We start from the raw sequence: 24,143 nt of genomic DNA, 5'->3' as shown, positions 1-24,143 counted from the left end.
CGGACACAAACGTTCGCGAAAACGACCGTTCGCCGCGGGCTCCATTGACTTCAATGGGAGGCGAATTTCGCAAACCTTTAGGTCGAATTTGCGGCCACGGGGTAATTATTAGGGGGTAGCACGTAGTCCCACCACCTGGACAATAGCATAATACATGTATGAGGTGAATTTGGGATCGATAACTACAAGCATTTTTTTTTTATTTGGGAAATTGTTCTGACAATTCAGGACTATGGAGCTAATGAAGGCAATGGAGGAGAGGGAAGGTCAGGGACCAGGGTAGGCAAACAAGAGGGTGCAGGAGATACAGAGCACTGACAGCAGCACCGTAATACAGAGCACTGACATCAGCACCGTGACATACAGCGCTGACAGCAGCTCCGTGACATACAGCGCTGACAGCAGCTCCGTGACATACAGCGCTGACAGCAGCTCCGTGACATACAGCGCTGACAGCAGCTCCGTGACATACAGCGCTGACAGCAGCTCCGTGACATACAGCGCTGACAGCAGCACCGTGACATACAGCGCTGACAGCAGCTCCGTGACATACAGCGCTGACAGCAGCTCCGTGACATACAGCGCTGACAGCAGCTCCGTGACATACAGCACTGACAGCAGCTCCGTGACATACAGCGCTGACAGCAGCTCCGTGACATACAGCGCTGACAGCAGCACCGTGACATACAGCGCTGACAGCAGCTCCGTGACATACAGCGCTGACAGCAGCTCCGTGACATACAGCGCTGACAGCAGCTCCGTGACATACAGCGCTGACAGCAGCTCCGTGACATACAGCGCTGACAGCAGCTCCGTGACATACAGCGCTGACAGCAGCTCCGTGACATACAGCGCTGACAGCAGCTCCGTGACATACAGCGCTGACAGCAGCTCCGTGACATACAGCGCTGACAGCAGCTCCGTGACATACAGCGCTGACAGCAGCTCCGTGACATACAGCGCTGACAGCAGCACCGTAAGCAGCCCCAGGAGGAAGTCAGCACAGCACAGGGATGGTGTGATCCCCTCATAATAAGAACCCCCAGGAGGAAGTCAGCACAGCACAGGGATGGTGGGAGCCCCTCATAATAAGAACACCCAGGAGGAAGTCAGCACAGCACAGGGATGGTGGGAACCCCTCATAATAAGCAGCCCCAGTAGAAATATGACACCGCTCAACCTCTTCAAAGAGGAGGGTAGGGGCATATAGTACGGTGTGCTTTTTTGGGTCAGGGAAGTGAGCCAAATGAATTAAGAAGGTCTGTGTGCTTGATTCCAAAAATTGTTTATAGACATATACATGGTCTACTGATCACATGTGTTGAATTCCTCCGAGATCCATGCCTCATTCATTTTTAGAAATGTGAGGTAGTTAACACTGTGGTGAGCTAGGCGAGTACGCTTATCGGTCACAATCCCCCCTGCTGCGCTGAACGTCCTTTCGGACAGGACACTGGATGAGGGGCAAGCCAACAGTTCGATTGCAAATTGGGCAAGCTCTGGCCAGAGGTCAAGCCTGCCCACCCAGTAGTCTAGGGGTTCATCACTCCTCAGAGCGTCCACATCGGCCGTTAACCCAATGTAGTCGGACACCTGACGGTCTAGGCGTTCCCTGATGCTGGATCCGGATGACACCTGTCGATGGGTCGGCTGAAAGAATGACCTCATATCCGAAGTCACCAACACATCTTCAAACCGGCCTCTTCTTGCAGGCGCTGTTGGATTGGTACCCGCAAATCCTTCTCTGGGAGTGGGAATTGCTCCTCTGCCAGCGCACGCAAAAGCAGAATGCAGCATTTCTCGAAGCAAGGCCTGGAAGTGCTGCATTCTGACAGCCCTCTGCGACGGCGGTAACATTTCCGCCATTTTGTGTTTGTACCGGGGGTCTAAGTACGTTGCCACCCAGTACTGGTCCTTGACCCTCATGCTTTTTATACGGGGGTCCCTATTAAAACACTGGAGCATGAAGGCCCCCATTTGCACTAAAGTGGAAGCGGTGTGGTGGCCTGGCTCCTGCTCATCATCCAGGATAATGTCGTCCTCTTCATTCTCCTCTCCCCATCCTCGCACAACAGGGATCCCAGAAAGGTTTAAAGCATGCTCTTCTTGCTCCTGCTCATCCGCCCCGGCACCATCCTCCTCTGACTCCTCATCAGACTCCTGTTGTTGACTTGTCTCAGATAGAGTAGCCCCCCCTGGGAATTCATCCAGCATTGCGACTTCCTCATCTTCCCGCTCCTGCTCCTCCACAGCCTGATCAATGACACGACGCAATGCACGCTCCAGAAAGAAGGCATAAGGTACCATGTCACTGATGGCGCCATGGCTGCGACTGACCAGTTTGGTGATCTCCTCAAATGGCCGCAGAAGTCTGCATGTGTCGCGCATGAGCAGCCACTGGCGCGGTGAAAAAAAACCCAGCTCCCCAGAACCGTTTCTTTCGCAGAGTTCATACAGGTAGACGTTAACTGCACGTTTCTGCTGGAGCAGCCTATCAAGCATATAGAAGGTTGAGTTCCATCGCGTCGGGCAATCGCAAATAAGACGTCTGACCGGCAGATGGTGTCGCCGCTGAATGTCAGCAAGGCGAGCCATGGCCGTGTAAGATCTTCTGAAATGGGCCGAGATTTTCCTTGCCTGCCGCAAGATGTCCTGGACCCCAGGGTATTTGACAAGGAATCGCTGCACGACCAAGTTTAAGACGTGTGCCATGCACGGCACGTGCGTGATTTTGCCCTGTTTCAATGCGCTAAGCAGATTGGCACCGTTGTCACACACCACTTTACCAACTGTCAAATTGAGCGGTGTTAGCCACTCATCTGCCTGTGAACGCAAAGCTGAAAGGAGTGCCGGGCCAGTGTGGCTCTTTGCTTCCAGGCACAACAGACGCAGCACGGCATGGCAACGTCTCACCTGGCATGTGGAATAGGTTCTGGGGAGCTTGGGCGGTGCAGTGGAAGAGACGCTAGCAGCGGAAAAGGAGGAGGCAGCTGAGGAGGAGAGGGAGGAGGATGGAGTAGGAGGAGGAGAAGAAGAGTCAGGCCTGCATGCAATCCGTGGCGGTAAAACCAAATCTACACGGGTGCCACGGGTTACATGCTTGACGGCCGTCAGAAGGTTCACCCAGTGGGCAGTAAAACTGATATACCTTCCCTGCCCGTGTTTGCTAGACCACGTGTCTGTGGTCAGATGTATCTTGGCACCGACACTGTGTGCCAGAGATACATTCACTTGCCGCTGAACATGGCCATATAGCTCTGGGATGCCCTTCTCTGAGAAATACTTCCTTCCTGGGACCTTCCATTGTGGTGTTCCAATGGCCACAAATTTGCGAAAGGCCTCCGAGTCCACCAGTTTATATGGCAGTAGTTGGCGGGCTATGAGTTCTGACAAGCCAGCCGCCAACCGTTGGGCAAGAGGGTTATCCGGCGTCATCATTTTTTTACGCTCAAACATTAGGCCCACGGAAGCCTGCCTTTTTGCAGAAAAATGTGAGCTTGGCGTGATGGAAGGTGGAGTGGAGGACAATTGTGAGGAGAGAGGAGAAGGAGAAGTAGAAGACGAGGCTGGACGGTGAGAGCCTGCAGTGTGGCTTTGTGTGTTCCGTTGCTCCCACTGGGCTCGGTGATGGCTGCTCATGTGCCTTCTTAAGGCGGTCGTCCCTAGGTGAGTATTGGGCTTACCGCGACTAACGCGTTGACTGCAAAGATTGCAGATGGCAACGCTATTGTCAGCAGCGGACACGTTAAAAAAAGCCCACACTGCGGAGCCATGTGCCGGTGTCCTGGGAGCGCCAGATGTGACCGTACATGGTCGATGACTCGCTCCTGATACATTTGCAGTCTGCTTTGTCCCTGCTGTGCAATGTAAGTCATTGCTGCTTCTCCTCCCTATCTGCTGGTCCATATCTCCCTCTGAACTCCCCTCCTCTTCCTCTCTTGTGGGCACCCACGTGACATCACTAGACACGTCATCATCAACGTCACCTTCCCCACCGCTATAAGTAGAGTAGGCAGCAACACCGGGGACCAACCTCCTCCTTGGGCTGATCTGGGTACTGGCGTCAGACTGCTGAGTAGCGCTTGTTGCTACCTCCTCTTCCTGATCCAATACCAAGAGTGGCTGCGCATCAGAAATGTCCTCTTGATATGGATCGGAAAATAATTCCAGTGACTCAAGCGGAAGGTATGTGGTGGTGGTGGTGGTGGTCGTGTTGTTGGTGGTAGTGTCTTTGGGGGTGCACATAGCAGAGAGTGAAGAAGAGGGTGCAGATCGAGAGGATGAGGAGGGTGCAGAAGAGTAAGGCTGAGCGAGCCACTCAACCAAGTCTGGTGCATCCTTTAAAGTAATTGAACGCACCTTCTGCAACTTCCCACTTTGGCTCAAGCCTGTTGCTCCTGCCCTACCCCTACCACCCCTGCGGAAGGGCCTGCCTCTTCCTCTGCATGTCATTTTTTAAATGACCCTGTGACAAAACTCTTAGTCCCTATACCGCTGAAGGACTGCTGCAGTATAGGTGAGCGGTCAGCAGTGGTGCACGTCAACCCTATCTATTGTGGACCTATAGCGGTCCTTACAGAACAGCAGACTGTACCGCACTCAAGCCTATGTACCGTAGCACCCTATACCAAGTTACCAGTCCTTATAAGAACTTTTGTGGACCAAGCAGGTTGTGTATTAGTGTTTAGCAGACTGTACGTCAGTCCCTATACCGCTGAAGGACTGCTGCAGTATAGGGCAGCGGTCAGCAGTGGTGCACGTCAACCCTATCTATTGTGGACCGATAGCGGTCCTTACAGAACAGCAGACTGTACCGCACTCAAGCCTATGTACCGTAGCACCCTATACCAAGTTACCAGTCCTTATAAGAACTTTTGTGGACCAAGCAGGTTGTGTATTAGTGTTTAGCAGACTGTACGTCAGTCCCTATACCGCTGAAGGACTGCTGCAGTATAGGGCAGCGGTCAGCAGTGGTGCACGTCAACCCTATCTATTGTGGACCGATAGCGGTCCTTACAGAACAGCAGACTGTACCGCACTCAAGCCTATGTACCGTAGCACCCTATACCAAGTTACCAGTCCTTATAAGAACTTTTGTGGAACAAGCAGGTTGTGTGTTAGTGATTAGCAGACTGTACGTCAGTCCCTATACCGCTGAAGGACTGCTGCAGTATAGGTGAGCGGTCAGCAGTGGTGCACGTCAACCCTATCTATTGTGGACCGATAGCGGTCCTTACAGAACAGCAGACTGTACCGCACTCAAGCCTATGTACCGTAGCACCCTATACCAAGTTACCAGTCCTTATAAGAACTTTTGTGGACCAAGCAGGTTGTGTATTAGTGTTTAGCAGACTGTACGTCAGTCCCTATACCGCTGAAGGACTGCTGCAGTATAGGGCAGCGGTCAGCAGTGGTGCACGTCAACCCTATCTATTGTGGACCGATAGCGGTCCTTACAGAACAGCAGACTGTACCGCACTCAAGCCTATGTACCGTAGCACCCTATACCAAGTTACCAGTCCTTATAAGAACTTTTGTGGACCAAGCAGGTTGTGTGTTAGTGTTTAGCAGACTGTACGTCAGTCCCTATACCGCTGAAGGACTGCTGCAGTATAGGGCAGCGGTCAGCAGTGGTGCACGTCAACCCTATCTATTGTGGACCGATAGCGGTCCTTACAGAACAGCAGACTGTACCGCACTCAAGCCTATGTACCGTAGCACCCTATACCAAGTTACCAGTCCTTATAAGAACTTTTGTGGAACAAGCAGGTTGTGTGTTAGTGATTAGCAGACTGTACGTCAGTCCCTATACCGCTGAAGGACTGCTGCAGTATAGGTGAGCGGTCAGCAGTGGTGCACGTCAACCCTATCTATTGTGGACCGATAGCGGTCCTTACAGAACAGCAGACTGTACCGCACTCAAGCCTATGTACCGTAGCACCCTATACCAAGTTACCAGTCCTTATAAGAACTTTTGTGGACCAAGCAGGTTGTGTATTAGTGTTTAGCAGACTGTACGTCAGTCCCTATACCGCTGAAGGACTGCTGCAGTATAGGGCAGCGGTCAGCAGTGGTGCACGTCAACCCTATCTATTGTGGACCGATAGCGGTCCTTACAGAACAGCAGACTGTACCGCACTCAAGCCTATGTACCGTAGCACCCTATACCAAGTTACCAGTCCTTATAAGAACTTTTGTGGACCAAGCAGGTTGTGTATTAGTGTTTAGCAGACTGTACGTCAGTCCCTATACCGCTGAAGGACTGCTGCAGTATAGGGCAGCGGTCAGCAGTGGTGCACGTCAACCCTATCTATTGTGGACCGATAGCGGTCCTTACAGAACAGCAGACTGTACCGCACTCAAGCCTATGTACCGTAGCACCCTATACCAAGTTACCAGTCCTTATAAGAACTTTTGTGGAACAAGCAGGTTGTGTGTTAGTGATTAGCAGACTGTACGTCAGTCCCTATACCGCTGAAGGACTGCTGCAGTATAGGGCAGCGGTCAGCAGTGGTGCACGTCAACCCTATCTATTGTGGACCGATAGCGGTCCTTACAGAACAGCAGACTGTACCGCACTCAAGCCTATGTACCGTAGCACCCTATACCAAGTTACCAGTCCTTATAAGAACTTTTGTGGAACAAGTGAGTTGTGAATGTTTAGCAGACTGCAGCAGAAGGGCAGCAGTCAAGTATAATATCCTTTCTATATTTGGAAGAAAGAATATTATACATGTACAAGCCTATTACTGTACCACTGATACCAGTCCTGAAAAGAACCTTTGTGGAACTAATAATAACAGCAAGTCTTTAAAATTACCCTCACTGCCTGACAACACTGCTTCCTTCCTGTCCCTATACAAATTGGCAAAAAAAGAGAACGATTAGTGGTTACTGGAACAGCTCTTTTGTGGACCTTGATAGTAACAGCTAATGATGATGATGATGATGATGATGATGAAAGACTAATCTGGCTGTCCCTGTAGCATACACCGTCCTTTCCCTTTCTCTAAACTAACAAAAGACACTCAGGCTGCTGCAAGAATCAGCAGCACAGCAAACCTATCAACACCTAACACCTATACCAGTCCTGAAAAGAACTTTTGTGTACCAAATAGCTAGTGGTTTATCTCTCCCTACTCCACACAGGAACCTGTCCCTATCTTAACAGAAGAAAGAATGTAAAATGGCCACCGGATCGGGTGTATTTATAGGTTAGGGGGAATGTACAAGTGTCCATGTGCTGTCATGTCTCAATTGGCTGTCCTGTATCACATGATAAACGTGTCACCAAAGGTTAAAGTTCTTGTATACATTAAACACGTAAGTCCGCCGCGGCGAACGACGGAAAAAGGCGTTCGAACGTGCGGACCGCGAATGTCGGAAATTCGCCGCGAAACGACCGCCGGGCGAACCGTTCGGCCATCACTAATGGAGAAAGCAGCAAGAAAAAGGAAACTTCAAAATGCCTGTCCCTTGTAGTGGGTCAGGGCTATTTACACTATATTGTCAAAAGTATTGGGACGTGCCTTTACACGCACATGAAGTTTAATGGAATCCCAGTCTTCGTCCGTAGGGTTCAATATTGCTTTGGCCCACTCTTTGCAGCTATACCAGCTTTAAATTTTCTGGGAAGGTTGTCTACAAGGTTTAGGAGAGTGTCTATGGGAATGTCTGACCATTCTTCCAGAAGCACATTTGCAAAGTCAGGCACTGATGTAGGCACTAAGGTAGGCAGTCTCCGCTCATCTATCCCAAAGGTGTTCTTATGGGTTGAGGTCAGGACTCTGTGCAGGGCAGTCAAGTTCCTCCACCCAAAATGTGCTCATCCATGTCTTTATGGACCTTGCTTTGTGCACTGGTGCACAGTCATGTTGAAACAGGAAGGAGCCATCCGCAAATTGTTCCCACAATGTTGGGGGCATAAACTTGTCCAAAATGTCTTGGTATGCTGACCCCTTAAGAGATCCCTTCACTGGAACTAAGGGGCCAAGCCCAACCCCTGAAAAACAACCCCCAGAATGATCCCTCCTCCACCAAATTATTTGGACCAGTTCACAAAGCAAGGACTTTAAAGACATGTATGAGAAAGTTTAGGGTGGAGGAACTTGACTGGCCTGACCTCAACCCGATAGAACACCTTTGGGATGAATTGGAGTAGAGACTGCGAGCCAGGCCTTCTCTCCAACATCAATGCCTGACATCACAAATGTGCTTCTGGAAGAATGTTCAAGCATTCCCATAGACACACTCCTAAACCTTGTGGACAGCCTTCACCGGAGGAGGTAAAGCTGTTATAGCTGCAAAGGGTGGGCCAACTCAATATTGAACCCTACGGACGAAGACTGGGAGGCCATTAAAGTTCAGGCATCCCAATACATTTTGACAGTATAGTGCAGTGATGGCGAACCTTGGCACCCCAGATGTTTTTGAACTACATTTCCCATGATGCTCATGCACTCTGCAGTGTAGTTGAGCATCATGGGAAATGTAGTTCCAAAACATCTGGGGTGCCAAGGTTCGCCATCACTGGTATAGTGTTAGTATAGGCATACCTGAAAGTTGATTTACTTTTGTACAAGCTCTGCCTCTTGTCATGTGATTGCACTAGTGAAACAATCCCTTAAAAAATGCTATTGCTGAGAACATGGGATCTGCTTTATATACAGACATGCTTTTTAACTGTACAAACAAGAAAAAGTAGTTTAGGTTACCTGAGCTATAAAAAGGGCCTACTACCTCCTCTTTGCACCCCCTGCACTCTTCTCCCTACTCTTCTCTCGCTGAGTTTAGCTTCAAATGTCCAGAGATGGACAGAAGAGGGAAAAAAATGCGTGAACAATTATTACAACATGAGGTTTGGTGTTCTTTGGTGCCCATGGATGCCATTATGATATTTGGGAGGTACGTGGGGCAGATTAAATTTAGGGGTAGAACCACTGTCAGGCATGTCCTCATTCGGGAGACTCATCCTCTCTAATTATCCTGACCACCAACATGACCGTAAATCAAAGTAAAGGTAAAACCACAATTTCTAGTTGCCGACTGAAAAGGAAATCTTTCAACAGGGACACTTGTTCCTGTGACAACGGTCTAGGAGGTGATTCCCTCACATTGGAAAGGCTTCTCCTTTCCTGTTGCGTTTACAGGGTAGGAAGTGAAAAGGGAAATCTTCCTAATGGGACACAAATGGCAAGACAAAAATTTTTTAACTCATATTTTATCCAAAAAAATAAAAATGTACATGGATTTATTGCATTTTGTTTCCACTTTATATGTAGTGCATTTTTTTTATAATAATGAAACATGTTAATGCAGCATAAAAACAAAATGGATCTGAATCCATTTAGATAATTTCTTATGTTGTTCTGTAATTTCAGATGCTTCAAACATTACCAAAATGGCCCAAACTATCACATCACGTCATCCAAATGAAACAAATTAATTTGTTTAGTTTATTTTGGACTCGTTACTGTTGTGATTCGGAGATTCTGATACATCCGAATCTCCAAATAAAGAAAATGTCGGAATTTCGATTTGTAACGAAACGCATCGCACATGTCTAGTTGTTGCCTTCAATCTGGCTCTCATGCCATTCCTCTGACTTTAATCACTTGCTGCCAAATCATGTACCTGGTACGTCATTTGACTTCAACTGGTTGTTTTAGGGCAGACGGTCGGCTCTCTTGTAATAACAACTGAAATGGCTAACCAGCCACTCGGTTGTTATTATAAGCAGCGGGAGGGGACGTCCCCGTCCTCCCACTACCTTCCACAGCTTGCTCGGGCTCTCCCGTCCCACCAGGAGACCCGAGCTACTAGCCGGCATGTCCGCCTGCTAGTTAGAGACCTGAAAAAAGCTGGAATCTGCTTTGATCGGGCTGCCGCTAAGGTAACCCAGAAGTGACGACATGTCGTCACTTCCAGTTTCCCGGCACCTTAAAAGGGATGTAAGCCATCCTGGTTTTTAGAATGCATTAAGGTGAAAAACCTGTGCTGCAGCTGCCACCCTAGAGCCCCCCTTTTACTTACCTGAACCCGATCTTCCCAGTGACAGGGACAAGCACACCAGCTCCAGCCGGTGTCTCGGGTCCCGATTGGATAGATTGATAGCAGCCATTTTCTCCCACTGCTGCCAATCAAATCCAAGGATGCGAGAGCCAGGGGGGCGGGGCCGAGTCCTGCTGTCTGTGTCAATAGACGCAGCAGGACACGGGAGCGTGCCCACACGAGTGCCCTGGGGGAGAGCAGAGGAGGAGCCAGGAGCACCGCTGAGGGACTCCAGAAGAGGAGGATCGGGGCCACTCTGTGCAAAACCAACTGCACAGAGGAGGTAAATAAATGTTTGTTTAAAAAAAAAAAAAAAAAAAAAAAAAAAAAACTTTAGTTACCCTTAACGCCCCTATTTTTTGAAAATCTAATTTAAAAAAGGCCAATCTTGGCATTTTGAATGCTTTTAAGTGGAAAGAAGGGATTTGGGGTCTTATAGACCCCAGATCCTTCCATAAATCCTACCTATCACATGCCTATTACTGTCAGGGATGTTTACATTTATTGGGACAGCAATAAAAGTGATACAAAAAAAATTAAAGCAACAGTGTAAAAACATTTAATAAATTAATAATTAAAAAAAAAGTATATATATTTTAAAGTGCCCGCCCCCCCATGCAAGCATGCAAAGGAAAATGCGCCTGCATTGGTCCTGCACACACGCAGACCACAATTGTCTCACACATGTGAGGTATCGCTGCAAATGTCGGATCATGGGCAGTAATTCTAGCACTAGACCTCCTCTGTAGATCTAAAGTGGAAATCTGTAAAGGTTTTTTTACCGTCCCCTATGGATAGAAAAATGTACGTTGTTTGTCACCCATTGTGCGGGTGTGCGCCATTTTAACCACTTAAGCCCCGGACCAATATGCAGCAAAAGGACCAAGCCCCTTTTTGCGATTCGGCACTGCGTCGCTTTAACTGACAATTGCGCGTTCGTGCGACGTGGCTCCCAAACAAAATTGACGTCCTTTTTTTCCCACAAATAGAGCTTTCTTTTGATGGTATTTGATCACCTCTGCGGTTTTTATTTTTTGGGCTATAAACAAAAAAAGAGCGACAATTTTGAAAAAAATTCAATATTTTTTACTTTTTGCTATAATAAATATCCCCCAAAAAATTGATAAAAAACATATTTTTTCCTCAGTTTAGGCCCATACGTGTTTGACATATTTTTGGTAAAAAAAGATCACAATAAGCATTTATTAAATGGTTTGCACAAAAGTTATAGCATCTACAAAATAGGGGATCATTTTATGGAATTTTTATTAAACATTTTTTATTTTTTTTTACTAGTAATGGCGGCGATCAGCGATTTTTATTGTGACTGCGACATTATGGCGGACACGTTGGATAATTTTGACACATTTTTGGGACCATTGGCATTAATACAGCGATCAGTGCGATTAAAAATTCACAGATTACTGTAAAAATGTCACTGGCAGTGAAGGGGTTAAGCACTAGGAGGCAGTGTAGGGGTTAAGTGTGTGTGTTTTTTTACTGTAGGGGGGCGTGGCTTGGCGTGTGACATCACTGATCGTCTTTTCCTATGACAGAGAACAGACGATCAGTGACAGGCTCAGTAGGATGCATGAGCAGAGGTTTGTTTACACTTGCCTCTCCCCGTTCTTCAGCTCTGTGAAACGATTGCAGGACCGCGGGTCCCACGGCCACAGAGCTCAGGACCAGGTCGCGGGTGCATCGCTGGCAGCGCGCGACCCCCAGCTGGGCACTTAAAGGGCAACGTACCTGTACGTGCTTGTGCCCAGCCGTGCCATTCTGCCGACATATATCGGCGTGAGGCGGTCCTTAAGTGGTTAAAGCATTACAGGTTTGGCACCAATTTATTTGGCACAAACTCATCTTTTATATTTTACAAAAACATTGGGTTATGTATTGTGCTTTTCTAGCACTCAGATTTTTAAAAAATGTGTATTTTTTTTCCCAAAAGAAAGCTGTGCAAAAAAAATAAAAAAAATAAAAAGCCACCATTTTCTAGGGCCTCTGCTTTAAAAAATATATGTTTTGGGGTTCTAACTAATTTCTAGTCAAAAAAAAAAAAGATTTTCACATGGAAACAAGTGGTGCCAGAAAATGCCCGGTCTTCAAGTGGTTAATATTTGTTGGCTCAGATGCAGCCAATGAATTCCTGAGCTTTATACCTGTCCTGAATCAGAACCCAAAGAATCTGTATGACAGGCAACTAGTGTTTTTAAAATAAAAGTCATTAAATGGTAGACTACATACTTCCACAACAAAACACAGATGCACACAAATGGCAAAAAACTCAGTAAAAAACAGATGATTTTGGGGTACAAAATGCAGAGATGTGCAGCAACCCATCAGAATTCAACTAATGATCAGAGTTCTTTGTACAGCACTAATAAAGAAGAACTAAACTAAACCCAATAACAAAATGAAATATATTGCAGCTTACAGTCCTTAGATGTGCTGGCTGATTTAGTTTTCTTTTTTTTTTTTCAAGCTAAGAACATTTTGAGAGAATACGGAGAATACCTATTCATCATGACAGAGACACAGTGTCCGTGTCATTTTTTGTGAGCTGCACTGAAGACTATCTTCCTTCCTAGCATTCTTCTGTAAACGACCTAGTTTCCTGCCCTCCATATAATAGAGATGAAGAGATACAGACATGTTTGTAGTCCATATCAGGAGAGCCACCTAGGGTGACAACCATGGCTCCCTCCATAGATACAGTGGAGGAGTGAGGTAGCCACCAAGGGACAGAAAGTGTGTTATTTAGCAGGGGTCTCCAAACTATGGCCCTCCAGTTGTTCAGGAACTACAATTCCCATCATGCCTAGTCATGTCTCTGAATGTCAGAGTTTTACAATACCTCATGGGACTTGTAGTTTTGCAAACAGCTGGAGGGTCATAGTTTGGAGATTCCTAATTTAGCAGAATACCAAGTAACAAACAAAGTACAGTAAAACCTCGATTGTAGAGCATTTTGCAAGACAAAACAACATTTTTTTTTAAAGTGTTTTACTTGATATACAAGCGATGTCTTGACATACAAGTAGAAAAGGGTAATACTCAAAGGGGTGTGGCACATCCCAAATATAACATGGAAAGAGAGAGACCCCCTAAGGGTGGGACTTTGAAGGAACTACCACATTGACAAAAGTAGTAGAAAAAATAGAAAATATTTATTAACATAACATGGATAAAAAATATTTCACATGACCATGGATACAATGGAATATATACAGAAAATGCAAAGAGAAATGATACAACTTCCTTAACCCAACAACATTTCAGAGATGAAATGTCTCCTTCATCAGGGGTTTTCAGATGCAGAAACATTTACATTCATTATGTTTTTTGTTTTCCCTTCCCTTTTTACCTGCTGGGCCTCAGTGCAAATGTTATTCTGTTGTCTGTCTGGTTCTCCAGACTTCAGAGGATTTGTTGGGTGTGATTAGGGGATGCTCACCCCCTCACATTTCCTGGCCCCCCCCCCCCCCTCTTTTTGTAAAATTCAACTAACAGCTTTTAACTACTGCGGATGCTCAAATGTACATGCAAAGTGATTATGATGCAAGTGTTGTAATACCCCTAGTATTTGTATAGGATTTAATAAATACTTGTTAGGGTTTAATTATGGCTGACTAGTCTACATGTAAATCTCATAGATACTATACACCTTGTGAAGACCCCTGATGAAGAAGACATTTCATCTCTGAAACGTCGCTGGGTTAAGGAAGTTGTATCATTTCCCTTTGCATTTTCTGTGTATATTCCATTGTATCCATGGTCACGTGAAATATTTTTTATCCATGTTATGTTAATAAATATTTTCTATTTTTTCTACTACTTTTGTCAATGATATACAAGTAGGGTCACAACTGAGTATACAAGAGAAGCGAGGCAACTTGAAGTGTAACAAAATGGTTACATTTAATGAAGGTACAAGATTGAGCAACATATTGCTACACTTAGAGGTGCCTCTCTTCTCTTTTATACTCTGGAGCTCCTGCTGGATTTTGCTTCTAATCCCCTTGTGGAGGTTTCCATTTGTGGATGGACATTTTATGGTTACACAACCAGGTCACATTGCTATAATGTTTTTATATGGACTATAAACTGAAGGATTTATGAATAAATGGTTGTGGAACGAATCATCTGAGTTTCCTTTATTTCTTATGGGGAAATTTGCTTTGATATACGGGTCCTTTGGATTATAAGCATGCTTCTGGAACGCATTATGCTCGCAATCCAAGGTTTTACCGTAGAAGAAAAGAATTGCAGCCACAACACCAAGAACTAATCTTCAATATGTTACATTTTGGGGTCTTGGGTTTAGAGACAATTAAAATGAACCTAAAGAGGGAAATGGTTGACATCAATAAATATGGCACAAAAAATAATAATACAAAATGTCTACAGCATACCTGTCACTTCATGGAGTGAAGCATTATTATTACTATTACTAAGGGATGTCCTGCCACTATCAAGGCTGGCTGGTCTGGGAGCTGGATGAGAGATTGGAGACAACGGTGACAAACATTTAGCAGGTGACAACATGGCTAGATTCTGATCCACAAATGCCCAGAGTGCAGAGTCATGCATACATTCATTTTCAAACTCAGCATGCCCATCTATGCCAAAGCACAGACACAAAGCCAGAGCGGCCATGACAGTTATAAATGGAAAAGTGCTGTAACAACAAAAAGAAAGGGAGAGAAATACATGGCAAGGTGGACTGGTACAATCAAACCAGAGTAATGCAAGAAGAACACCGACAATGGGACACGTCCACAATAAAACAAAAATTCCTAAAATTACACGTGACTTTTTTTTCCCCAATTGGTTTATAAGACACATCAAAATGTTGTGCTCCATGATTTTGAAGGCCAGTCAATGACCAGTAATGGAAAAAAATATTAAAAGGGCTGACCACAAAGGGGAATAGAAGATTCAGCCGAACCCCAACTGATACTAAGGAATCCCCCCAAACCACCCACTTCCCCACGCTCTGATATAATTGGTGGAGTTATAGACCAAGGTATACGAGATTCATTAAAGTTATAAAGGCCCACAATAAGCCTCCATAGCTCTGCATTAATAGGGGGACCAGATCCTGGCTAAGGCTGCTGCTTTGTAAACACCACCATTTTTGTATATAGATGGGAGAGTTTGCCTGGAAAAATAAATGACAAATTTTGACCTCTTAAGGCATAAAAAAAATGTTTATGGGGTCTCACTTCCTAGAACAGCCAGGCAGAGGCAAAACCAAAAACCCCCCCCAAAAAAAAAAAAACACAGCGGGCCCAATAAACTATTGTGTTTACATTTTTTTGACTCAACATAGTGCGCCTTTGTTAAAAAGGAGTTGCAACATTGCGCACCACAAATTTACAAATTGCAATAGGTGACAGGAATGTTGAATTTTCTGTGCCTTATAAACAATTATCTGCACTACAATGTGGCACAGATATTAGCCCCAAAGCGCCCCCTCGTCTAACCAGGTGCAGATCTGCACATCGGGCTGACTTCCCTTGATAAGCATATCTATAGCCAAGTGGTCTTCAAACTGTGGCCCGCAGGTCAGATGCTGCCCTTTGCATGTATTTTTTGGCCCTTGGGGCACTATTCCCCCCAGTAATAACAATAATATGGCATTATTTCTCCCACTGACACCAACGATGGGGTGCTATTCTAGCCAATGACACCAACAATGGGACATAATCCCTCCTATGGCTATAAACAATTGAACACTATTTCAATGATGGGCCATTGTTTCTCCCCCTGAAACCAACAATGGGGGACTGTTCCTCACATTAATACCAATGATGGGGCACTATTCCTCCCACTGACACCAACGATGGGGCACTACTCCTTCAATACCAATGATGGGACACTATTCCTCCCACTTACACCAATGATGGGGCACTATTCCTCCTACTAATACCAATGATGGGGCAGTATTCCTCCCACTGACACCAACGATGGGAAACTATTCCCCCCCCACTTACACCAATTATGGGGCACTATTCCTCCAACTAATACCAATGATGGGACACTATTCCTCCAACTAATAACAATGGCTGAGCACTATTCCTCCTTCCAATGACCATGTATGCTATGTAATTTATTTACTCCGGCTGAAACACTGATGCTGAGGCATTTTCTTCTCCCACTTCTAATTTTGACTGTCTGATCATCCTGAACCACAAACCTTCCTCACTGTGCTATATGTTTTCTGCTGCACCATTGGCATGGTTATATCTTCTTAGTCCTCTCCATAAAATTATCATAAATTTGTGCTTCAAGTAGAACTATAGGCAACACTTTTTTTGGAAAGAGCAAGGGAGGATAACTCCCGTTAGTTTATTTTTTTTATCCATTCCTGTCCCATTGCAGAAATTTCCCTTCACTTCCTGCCCCATAGCCAAACAGGAAGTGAGAGGAAATCTATGCAAATTAAGGGAATCCATTGCAGCCCCCACCAGGCCCTCAGAACTAGTGTCCCCACTCGAAAATTTCAGGGTGACTCTTAAATAGCAAGGGGTGTGGTCTTGACAGGAAGGGGTAGGTCATTTAAATTAGGAGGCGCACAAGTTTAGTCAGGCCTAAGGCAGCACAAAACCTAAATACACTACTGGCTATTACCTTTAGTATCCAAAATAGTTTTCTCTGACTTATTTTCACTTTGTTACATAGGCTTTATTTTCCCTGATTTTCTAAGTAAGCGCCAACAATAGTCATCCCCTGTTCAATGAGTGTACCCTTGGTGGCCATGGAGGTATTCTCATCAGACAGTAGAATAGCAGTTAGCAGGTACTTTGTCATGCACATTGGCACTCTAAGCACTTATTTATTTTGCACTTTTTGCCTGGCCTTATGCACTTTACTCATTCGCAAATAGTAAGGTGCAGGTCCTTGGGCTTGTCCTGAAAGTCTTGGGAGAAGGGCACGTGGCCTTATGGTCAGGTTCCCCCCTTCCATAGGCTTCGCCTCTGGGGAGCCTCACCTAGTACTTGGATGGACTTTGCTGTGGCAGGTCCCCTAAAGAATGGGATGCACCTAGTTTGGGTTGGGTGAACCACAGGTACCCCAGTCCCCGCCAGGTTTTGTGTATGAGTACGCACCACAATAGTTGGAAAAAAGAAAAAAGAAAGGGTCGTTGGCAAGTCCAAGCCCCAGTAAAAGTAAAAAAAATAAAAAATTGCATCAGAGAGGGGCTTTGCTGACCAACAAAGGTAAAAGCAGGGATCTTTAGGTATCTGGACTTAGGCATGACTTTTAAAAGATGAACATGGAGCATAGGTTTAATTTATGTATTTTTTGTGGTCAATTGGTGAACAATAACTGGAAGACTAATAAACCTTAACATTCCAAATATGAGCCATCATTGAAAACCCGAACAGCTGAGCACACTGGAATTGTGGAGCATGTTCAATGCAATAGAAAAGCAGCTTAGCTGTGTCAAGCATGGCCAGTGAGTGACCGTCGTTTTCATTATCCTTGACAAGCCCTTAGGTGGATATTTACCAGGAACGGTGGAACCACTATAAGAATCATCACTTGCACCATGCCTGCTGACATCTTCATATGAAGCGCCATCTGCAAAAAAAAAAAAGAGTGGCATTAAACTCAATGATAAGATAAGAGACGTGGCATCGTCCTCAAAATGTGAACTTTGCACCAAAAAACTGCAACATCTGAAAGTCAGGTTAATCCAATCCATTCAAATATTTGCAGGTATGGTTTAGATCCTGATCATGTGAAAATCATAGGGGTCTATTTATAAATAACATTCACTGGTTGAATCTCACAAGCATTTGCCCTGTGTTTTGTCTAATATGATTGTTTCTTATGATCATCAGCCCCATCTAGTGGCCACAATGCAGTATTTTACAGATTGAGGTATTTCAGGAAAATACCACATTATTTACACTAGATGGAGCTGATTCTAGGAAATAATCGTATTAGACATAATACAGGGAAAATTTGTTTCGGCTGGGCGAATGCCAGATCTTGCCAGAAGCGTTTGTTAACAAAAGACAAAAATGGATCCTGCTCCTTTAAAGCATGTTATATGACACATTGCTTGTCCTGTGTCATTTGGCCCCCTATAATACCTGGCCGATCCTGCCAGTTATTCTTCACCCCTCTGTAAACTGACCACAGTGTATCATGGCTGCTGAGCCCTGACACCATGGTCAGTTTATGTGCTTCTGTCATCAGGAGCCTGCAATCTGCTCTCCTCTCTGCTCCTGTGTCCTCCTCCCCCCTCCGTGTGTGTGTGTGTGTGTGTGTGTGTGTGTGTGCGTGTGCGTGTGCGTGCGCGTGTGTGTGTGCGTGTGCGTGTGCGCGTGTGCGTGTGTGTGTGTGCGTGCGCCGCCCCTCCTGCTGTTCTCATAACACTAACCTGTATAAACCATAAACCATCAGCACTCCTATTGCAGTGTCACCCTCTGCGAATGAATTATATATTATATATATATATTATTATATTATATATAATTTATAATTATGAATATAAATGCTGTAAATACCTCATTTAAAATGGTGTTGCCATTTAAAAAAAAATTAAAAATTAAAAATCAACAGCTATAAATACTGCAGCTGCTGACTTTTAATAATCTGACACTTACCTGTCCCAGGGTCCAGCGATGCAGGGGATCAAAGCCCCGCTCGTCTCCCCCTCCGTTCGGCGGCACCAGCATTGTAACTGTGGGCACAGCCGGGCACCCACTGCGCATGCGTGAGCGGTGCATTGTGATTGGCCGCGCAATCATCTGGGACCTGTCACATGTCCCTTATGATTGACAAGAGGACGGGGGCAGAACTGAGCCCTTCCTGCACCGAGGGGAAGTGATGTCACAAGCCCAGGCACTGAAGGAGGCAGATTATGAGGGACCTCCTAGCAACAGCCATTTAGAGGTGAGTAAAACATTTTTTTTTTTACAAATTTAAAAAAAAAACTGTTTTTGGAACAGTCATGAATTTTTTTTTTGGGGTGAAACTCCATTTAAGAGCTGAGATTGCGATCACATGACCAGCCAGCTCTATCCTCCTCCCCTCCAGAATGACATCAGCAGGGGACTCTTAGCCCTGCCCACTGCATCTCTCACAGGAGGAAAGGAGAAAGCTGGACAGTCATGTGATAGCAATCTCGGCAGTGAAATTAGGTATTTGCAGCATTTTTATAAATCACACACAGAGGGGGATACTACAATAGGAGGCAGTGCTGATGGTGTATACAGGTTACAGTGGCTTAAAGAGGAAGTAAACCCTGATGGGTTTACGTCCTCTTTTTTTCCCTGCAAAGGTAAAGCATAATGGACTACTATGCATCGCATAGTAGCTCATTATGTGTCACTTACCTGACACAGGAGCCAGCGAAGTCGCCGCTGATCCCTGTAGTCCGCCGCGTCCATCTTGCTGGTGGCGTCTCGCAGCTCTGACCAATGACAGCGGCGCAACCGCGATGACGTCACTCCCGCGCATGCGCACGGGAGTCGCGCCTCGCAGCTCCGTTGCTGTCATACGGCGAAGCCGCGATGACGTCACTCCCGCGCATGCGCACGGGAGTCGACAAATTTGGCAAATCCATTCTTGGATTTGCCGCATTTAGTGCGCCTGCGCGCATGCGCCGTAGACAGCGGTGCCCATTTTCGGGCAAATATCTCCTAAACCATATAGGTTTAGGAGATATTGCTTGGACCTACAGGTAAGCCTTAATCTAGGCTTACCTATAGGTCCAAGTTGTTTGGAAGGGTTTACCCTTTTAACAAGCACTTTAAACATTTTTGTTTTTTATAAATTTACCTTCATAGTGTTATCAGTGTCTAAATCTTATTATCAACTGTAAAATCTACATGTGGACTTGACTAGAAGCAAAATGTTACTGTTCTGCATACCCGTCATTAGAACTACTCTCCTCACCATCTCAATAAAAGAAAAAAATAATTTGATATTATATAGCTGTGGAGCATATGAATAGTGCCAGACATTCGGGCAGACATAAGGCGTCTGTACGGCATGCTGGGAAACAGCTGCTCTGAGAGAAATCACAGTAAACACAAATGCCACCTTCTCATTAATTGTTAGATCTGCTGAGAAGTCAGACAACAAAATTGGAAAGGGGGATTCAGAGCACACTGTGAGCCTTTGTCATTGCAGTAATATATTTTTTTATGCATTGCTTTGATGACTTTGCTCAAAGATGCAAGTGTGGGATTTAAAAAAAATAAAAATAGGTAAAAATAGTAAATATTTTAAATAAAATTCTGAGTTAAAAAATTAAAGCCCGTTTGATCTACTTCTTTTTATCTCTTTATAGCGCTGTACTATCATATATTTTGATCTGGAACTGATTATTGCTAGAAAATGCCTTAAAATATATGTTTCTATTTGTGAAAATTATGCTTTCTGCCCTTAGATGACAGTGACCTGTACTGTCAGAGCTGAGTAGCAGCCACACCCCTTAGCAAAAGTGTCTTGTATGTCAGAGAACGAGAGGGGGTGTGTCTAAATAGGTCTGTTACCGAGGGCCAATTGATGACCAGGCACTGACTGGAAAAAAAATCGCTCTATTTCCGCATCCAAGCTAAACAGCGTTAATGGAGAAATTTCTATTGTATACTGACAATCGGCACCCACAAAGAGACTGGATCTGATTTTTAGATTAAAGGATAAATTCACCTTTGTAAAAAAAAAAAAAATAATAATAAATGCATATCTTTTTAGCAAGTAAAAAAATGTGCATTTATTTTTTATTACTAGGAGCCTGCAAAGCATTACACCCACGATCAGTAAATAACGGGTGCAATACAGGACTCCTGTAGACTGTCAGTGTGGGCAGGTAAGTTACACAATAACAGGAAGAAACTATGAACTATCTAGAGTGCTGAACAGCGCCCTGGTAGTTCATTAAGAGCTACAAGCCGACAGCTGCAAAGGCTGTGGGTACTTGTAGTTCTTCCATTTAATTCTGGCCTGCATGATCATGTTTTTTTTTTTTTTTTTTCAATTGCGACAGCGAGTTTGGGGAGAAGATCCCCAGATCACTGTCACTAAAGGTGGTGGGTCGGGAAGAGGCTGCAGCAGTAGGAACATGTTACATGTTCCACCTTAAAAAAACGGGTGGAATACGTAACATGTTCCCAAAGTTGGCCTTATCCTTTAACGGGTGTCTGATGGGAGGGTACCATCAGGTCCACCTACGGCTACAATTTTAACCGGTTCATCTGCTGAAATTTACTTCATGTATGGCTCTGGTGCCTCAGTGTGAACTGCACAGTCCTATTCAAGCTTCCTTTAAAGCAGCAATATCTGGTAAGTAGAGTCAGCCCCGGTTCACATTGCCGCGACATGAGAGTTCAGAGTCGTATCGCAAGTCGCGCCCTAATAACGGCAATGGAACCATTCTAAATCGATGCGACTCAAGTCACTACAACTTAGAAAAAGGTTCCTGCACTGCTTTGGGTGCAACTTCAATACCACTCACATTGACGTCTGTTAAATAAGTCGTATGCAAGCCTCGATGAGGTCACGCAGGGATGTCGGATTCAGAGCGGCAGCAGGGTGAACCCAGGTTTAAGGCTTTCAAAATTAAGGTTGTTAGTAGAAAGTGCATCTGACTGCATATTTATAGCTGATACTTTGATTGGGCTTCAGGAGAGAACTTCCAGCAGAACACAACTTCCTCTCAAATGGTGGAATTTTATGTATGGAAACCACTATAGCTCAGATAATACCCATTCCCACCAACTAAGGTATGACCAATAAAGGTGAATGGCAACAGTCTGAATTTGGTTCAGTAGCAGGCCTCCATCCATCCAGAATTTTTTTTTTTTTTTTTAGAAGCCAGTACTGTCATTATTTGGTTCCAGCCCCTTCTCAGTGATATTAAACCCTCAGTCTTTTTAAGCACTTTCAACAGCTGCTTTAATCACTTACCAAAGTATGCAGGTCCTTTATCTTTAAATCCTTGCCTATGCTCCAGACCCCTCTCTCTTGCAGCATCCTATGGAGCTGCATTTGAATGCAGGGACTGTGTCTACCTATATTGTGTGCATCAATAGAAACACACAGCCTGTAGCCTAGAATGGCCTACTCCTCTACCTCCTCCGGGACAAAAGATTGGCTCCGGACTGCACTGTCCACTGGTAAAAGTGTTGGAAAAAAAAAAAAACATATTCACCTAGGTTAATGCAGCATCGATCCTGCTACATTTGTCCCCCCCCCCCCCCCCCCGCCACCTCTACACAGAGAACTGAGTGTTTAAAAGACCACTGATCACTCAGTTCTCTTCTTCAGTGAGCAGGCTGTCAGTCACCAGCTCTCCGCTTTGCCCCTCCAGCGCTCACTGGAGCGACTGGCTCAGGCCCTCAGCAGAGCACTGAGAGGCTTAGCCAGCTGCCGGTTGGGATCTTTCCAGAGTCTGGACCAGCTGACAGCAGATGAGTTTTGAAGAGTGCAAAACTAAGTATACTCCTTTGACTCACAGGAGAAATAGAGCCAAAAGAGCTTTGGCCTGACTTCTCCTTTAACTCTTTCCTGTGAAGACTGGAAGTTCAGGGAATCAGCACTGGGAGAGCAGGAGCCAAAAGCATAAGTGCTGGGATCAGAATTTTAACAAAGAGCCTAATGAGGAATGTTAATTTTATTGTGCTCAATGTGTTCAGTTGAAAAAACACTGAGGGTTTAATAGTACTTTAGAATGCTTTCACACTGCCAGTGCCAGGCACCGGCGGTAAATCGGCACTATTTTGGCCGCTTTAGCGTCGCCCCACTAGCGGCCGAAAAAGGGGTAAAACCGCTTGCAAAACAGCGCGGCGGTTTGCCAGCGGTGCGGTGGCGCTGCCCATTCATTTCAATGGGGAGAGGCACTATAGGAGCAGTGTATTCACCGCTCTTATAGTGCTGCAAAGAAGCTGCCTGCTGGACTTTTTCTGACACCCTGCCAGCTGAGGCTTTTTTCAGGCGCTTTACAGGCGCTACTTTTAGCGCTAAAGCGATTGAAAAATGTCTCAAGTGTGAAAGGGGTCTTAATATCAAAAGCTTTAATACATACATTTCAGAACTATTGGAGGTTACGTTGAGCCCAATGGTCAGCACACAGCCACAACTATAAGCCTCCATGTGTACAATGTAGAGTTTCTTGGAAGTTTTGAGCCTCCTCTACTACTGAATGCAACAAGCCATGCATAGGCGCAGTTAAAACTATACCACCACAATAGTTCCACCATTTTACTGAGAAGGGAATTATGTCTGTTTTATTCTGGGTGCAATTCTGTTAGAAGAGATGTAGTGGAAGCAATAGTAAATTGTTAGCACTCCAGTAGTTTTGCATAAGGTGCATTAGTGGGTTAGAAACAGATTAGCGCATTCATAAAATAACCTAAATCCTATAAAGTACCAACAAACAGAGCACATTCACATACAAATCGCACTGCTTATACCTTTACTCTTAGGTATCTGCTTGGTTCTGAAGCTCGAAGCTTGGTTGACTGTTGAAAAGTTGATGGCAGTTGTGGAGAAGGCCATAGTTCCCAAATCTTTCCTCCTTTTGCCTGTGGGAATTTCATCGGGACCCTCCAGATTTTCAGCACTACCTGTCCACTGTCCACCTGCCAGGACCATGGACTGGACCAGGTCATTCATGGCTGGGATGCAAATGAAAGCAAATGAATCAGCATGATACCGTGAGCAATCTCTAAGCCAGCTTTGGTTCTCTAGACAGCCACACAAGCATTATAAAGCCGCAGGTCACAACAGCTACCAAAGTTCACAAAGCCATTTCAGTTACGACATGCATTCAGTGGGCAATGATGAAAGCAAGTGGACATGTACAGCAAAATGTGCAATTTGTACATTACCCAGAAAGCCTTTAGCATATCCCCACCATGCTACTGCAGCAGCGATGAGCAGCATAGCTTGTCAACAAGTTATGTTGCTTAAGAATGACCGAATGGTATGAAATGGTAAAATAAGCAGTTTAGCGAACGGTTAAAGTGCACCTGTTGTCTACACACTACGCTGGCAGCCATTTTCTAGGATGGACCCAGGATCGACCCTTGAGTCGACTAGGAGACACAAGGATAGATTTACTAAAA

General features: G+C 45.2%; 1 protein-coding gene across 8 annotated transcripts in view; it reads right to left on the bottom strand.

Moving 5' to 3' along the window:
• CCDC88A (coiled-coil and HOOK domain protein 88A) overlaps positions 1-24,143 on the bottom strand; it is a 325,195-nt gene that overhangs the window by 31,858 nt on the left and 269,194 nt on the right. For 5 of the 8 annotated variants that reach the window (XM_077485516.1, XM_077485514.1, XM_077485515.1 and 2 more), the window contains 3 exons: positions 23,490-23,693; positions 17,569-17,640; positions 14,466-14,546 (listed from right to left, as the gene is read on the bottom strand). In XM_077485516.1, coding sequence (XP_077341642.1) covers positions 14,466-14,546; positions 17,569-17,640; positions 23,490-23,693 — 357 coding nt within the window. The remainder of the gene's footprint in view (positions 1-14,465; positions 14,547-17,568; positions 17,641-23,489; positions 23,694-24,143) is intronic. The other 3 variants (XM_077485518.1, XM_077485517.1, XM_077485521.1) reach the window with 3 other exon arrangements.

Source organism: Lithobates pipiens, unplaced genomic scaffold (genome assembly GCF_037356315.1).
Source record: "Lithobates pipiens isolate NorthernLeopardFrog02 unplaced genomic scaffold, aLitPip1_a1.2 Scaffold_18, whole genome shotgun sequence".
Classification (NCBI taxonomy): Eukaryota; Metazoa; Chordata; class Amphibia; order Anura; family Ranidae; genus Lithobates; species Lithobates pipiens.
This window is presented reverse-complemented; position numbering and strand designations above follow the sequence as displayed.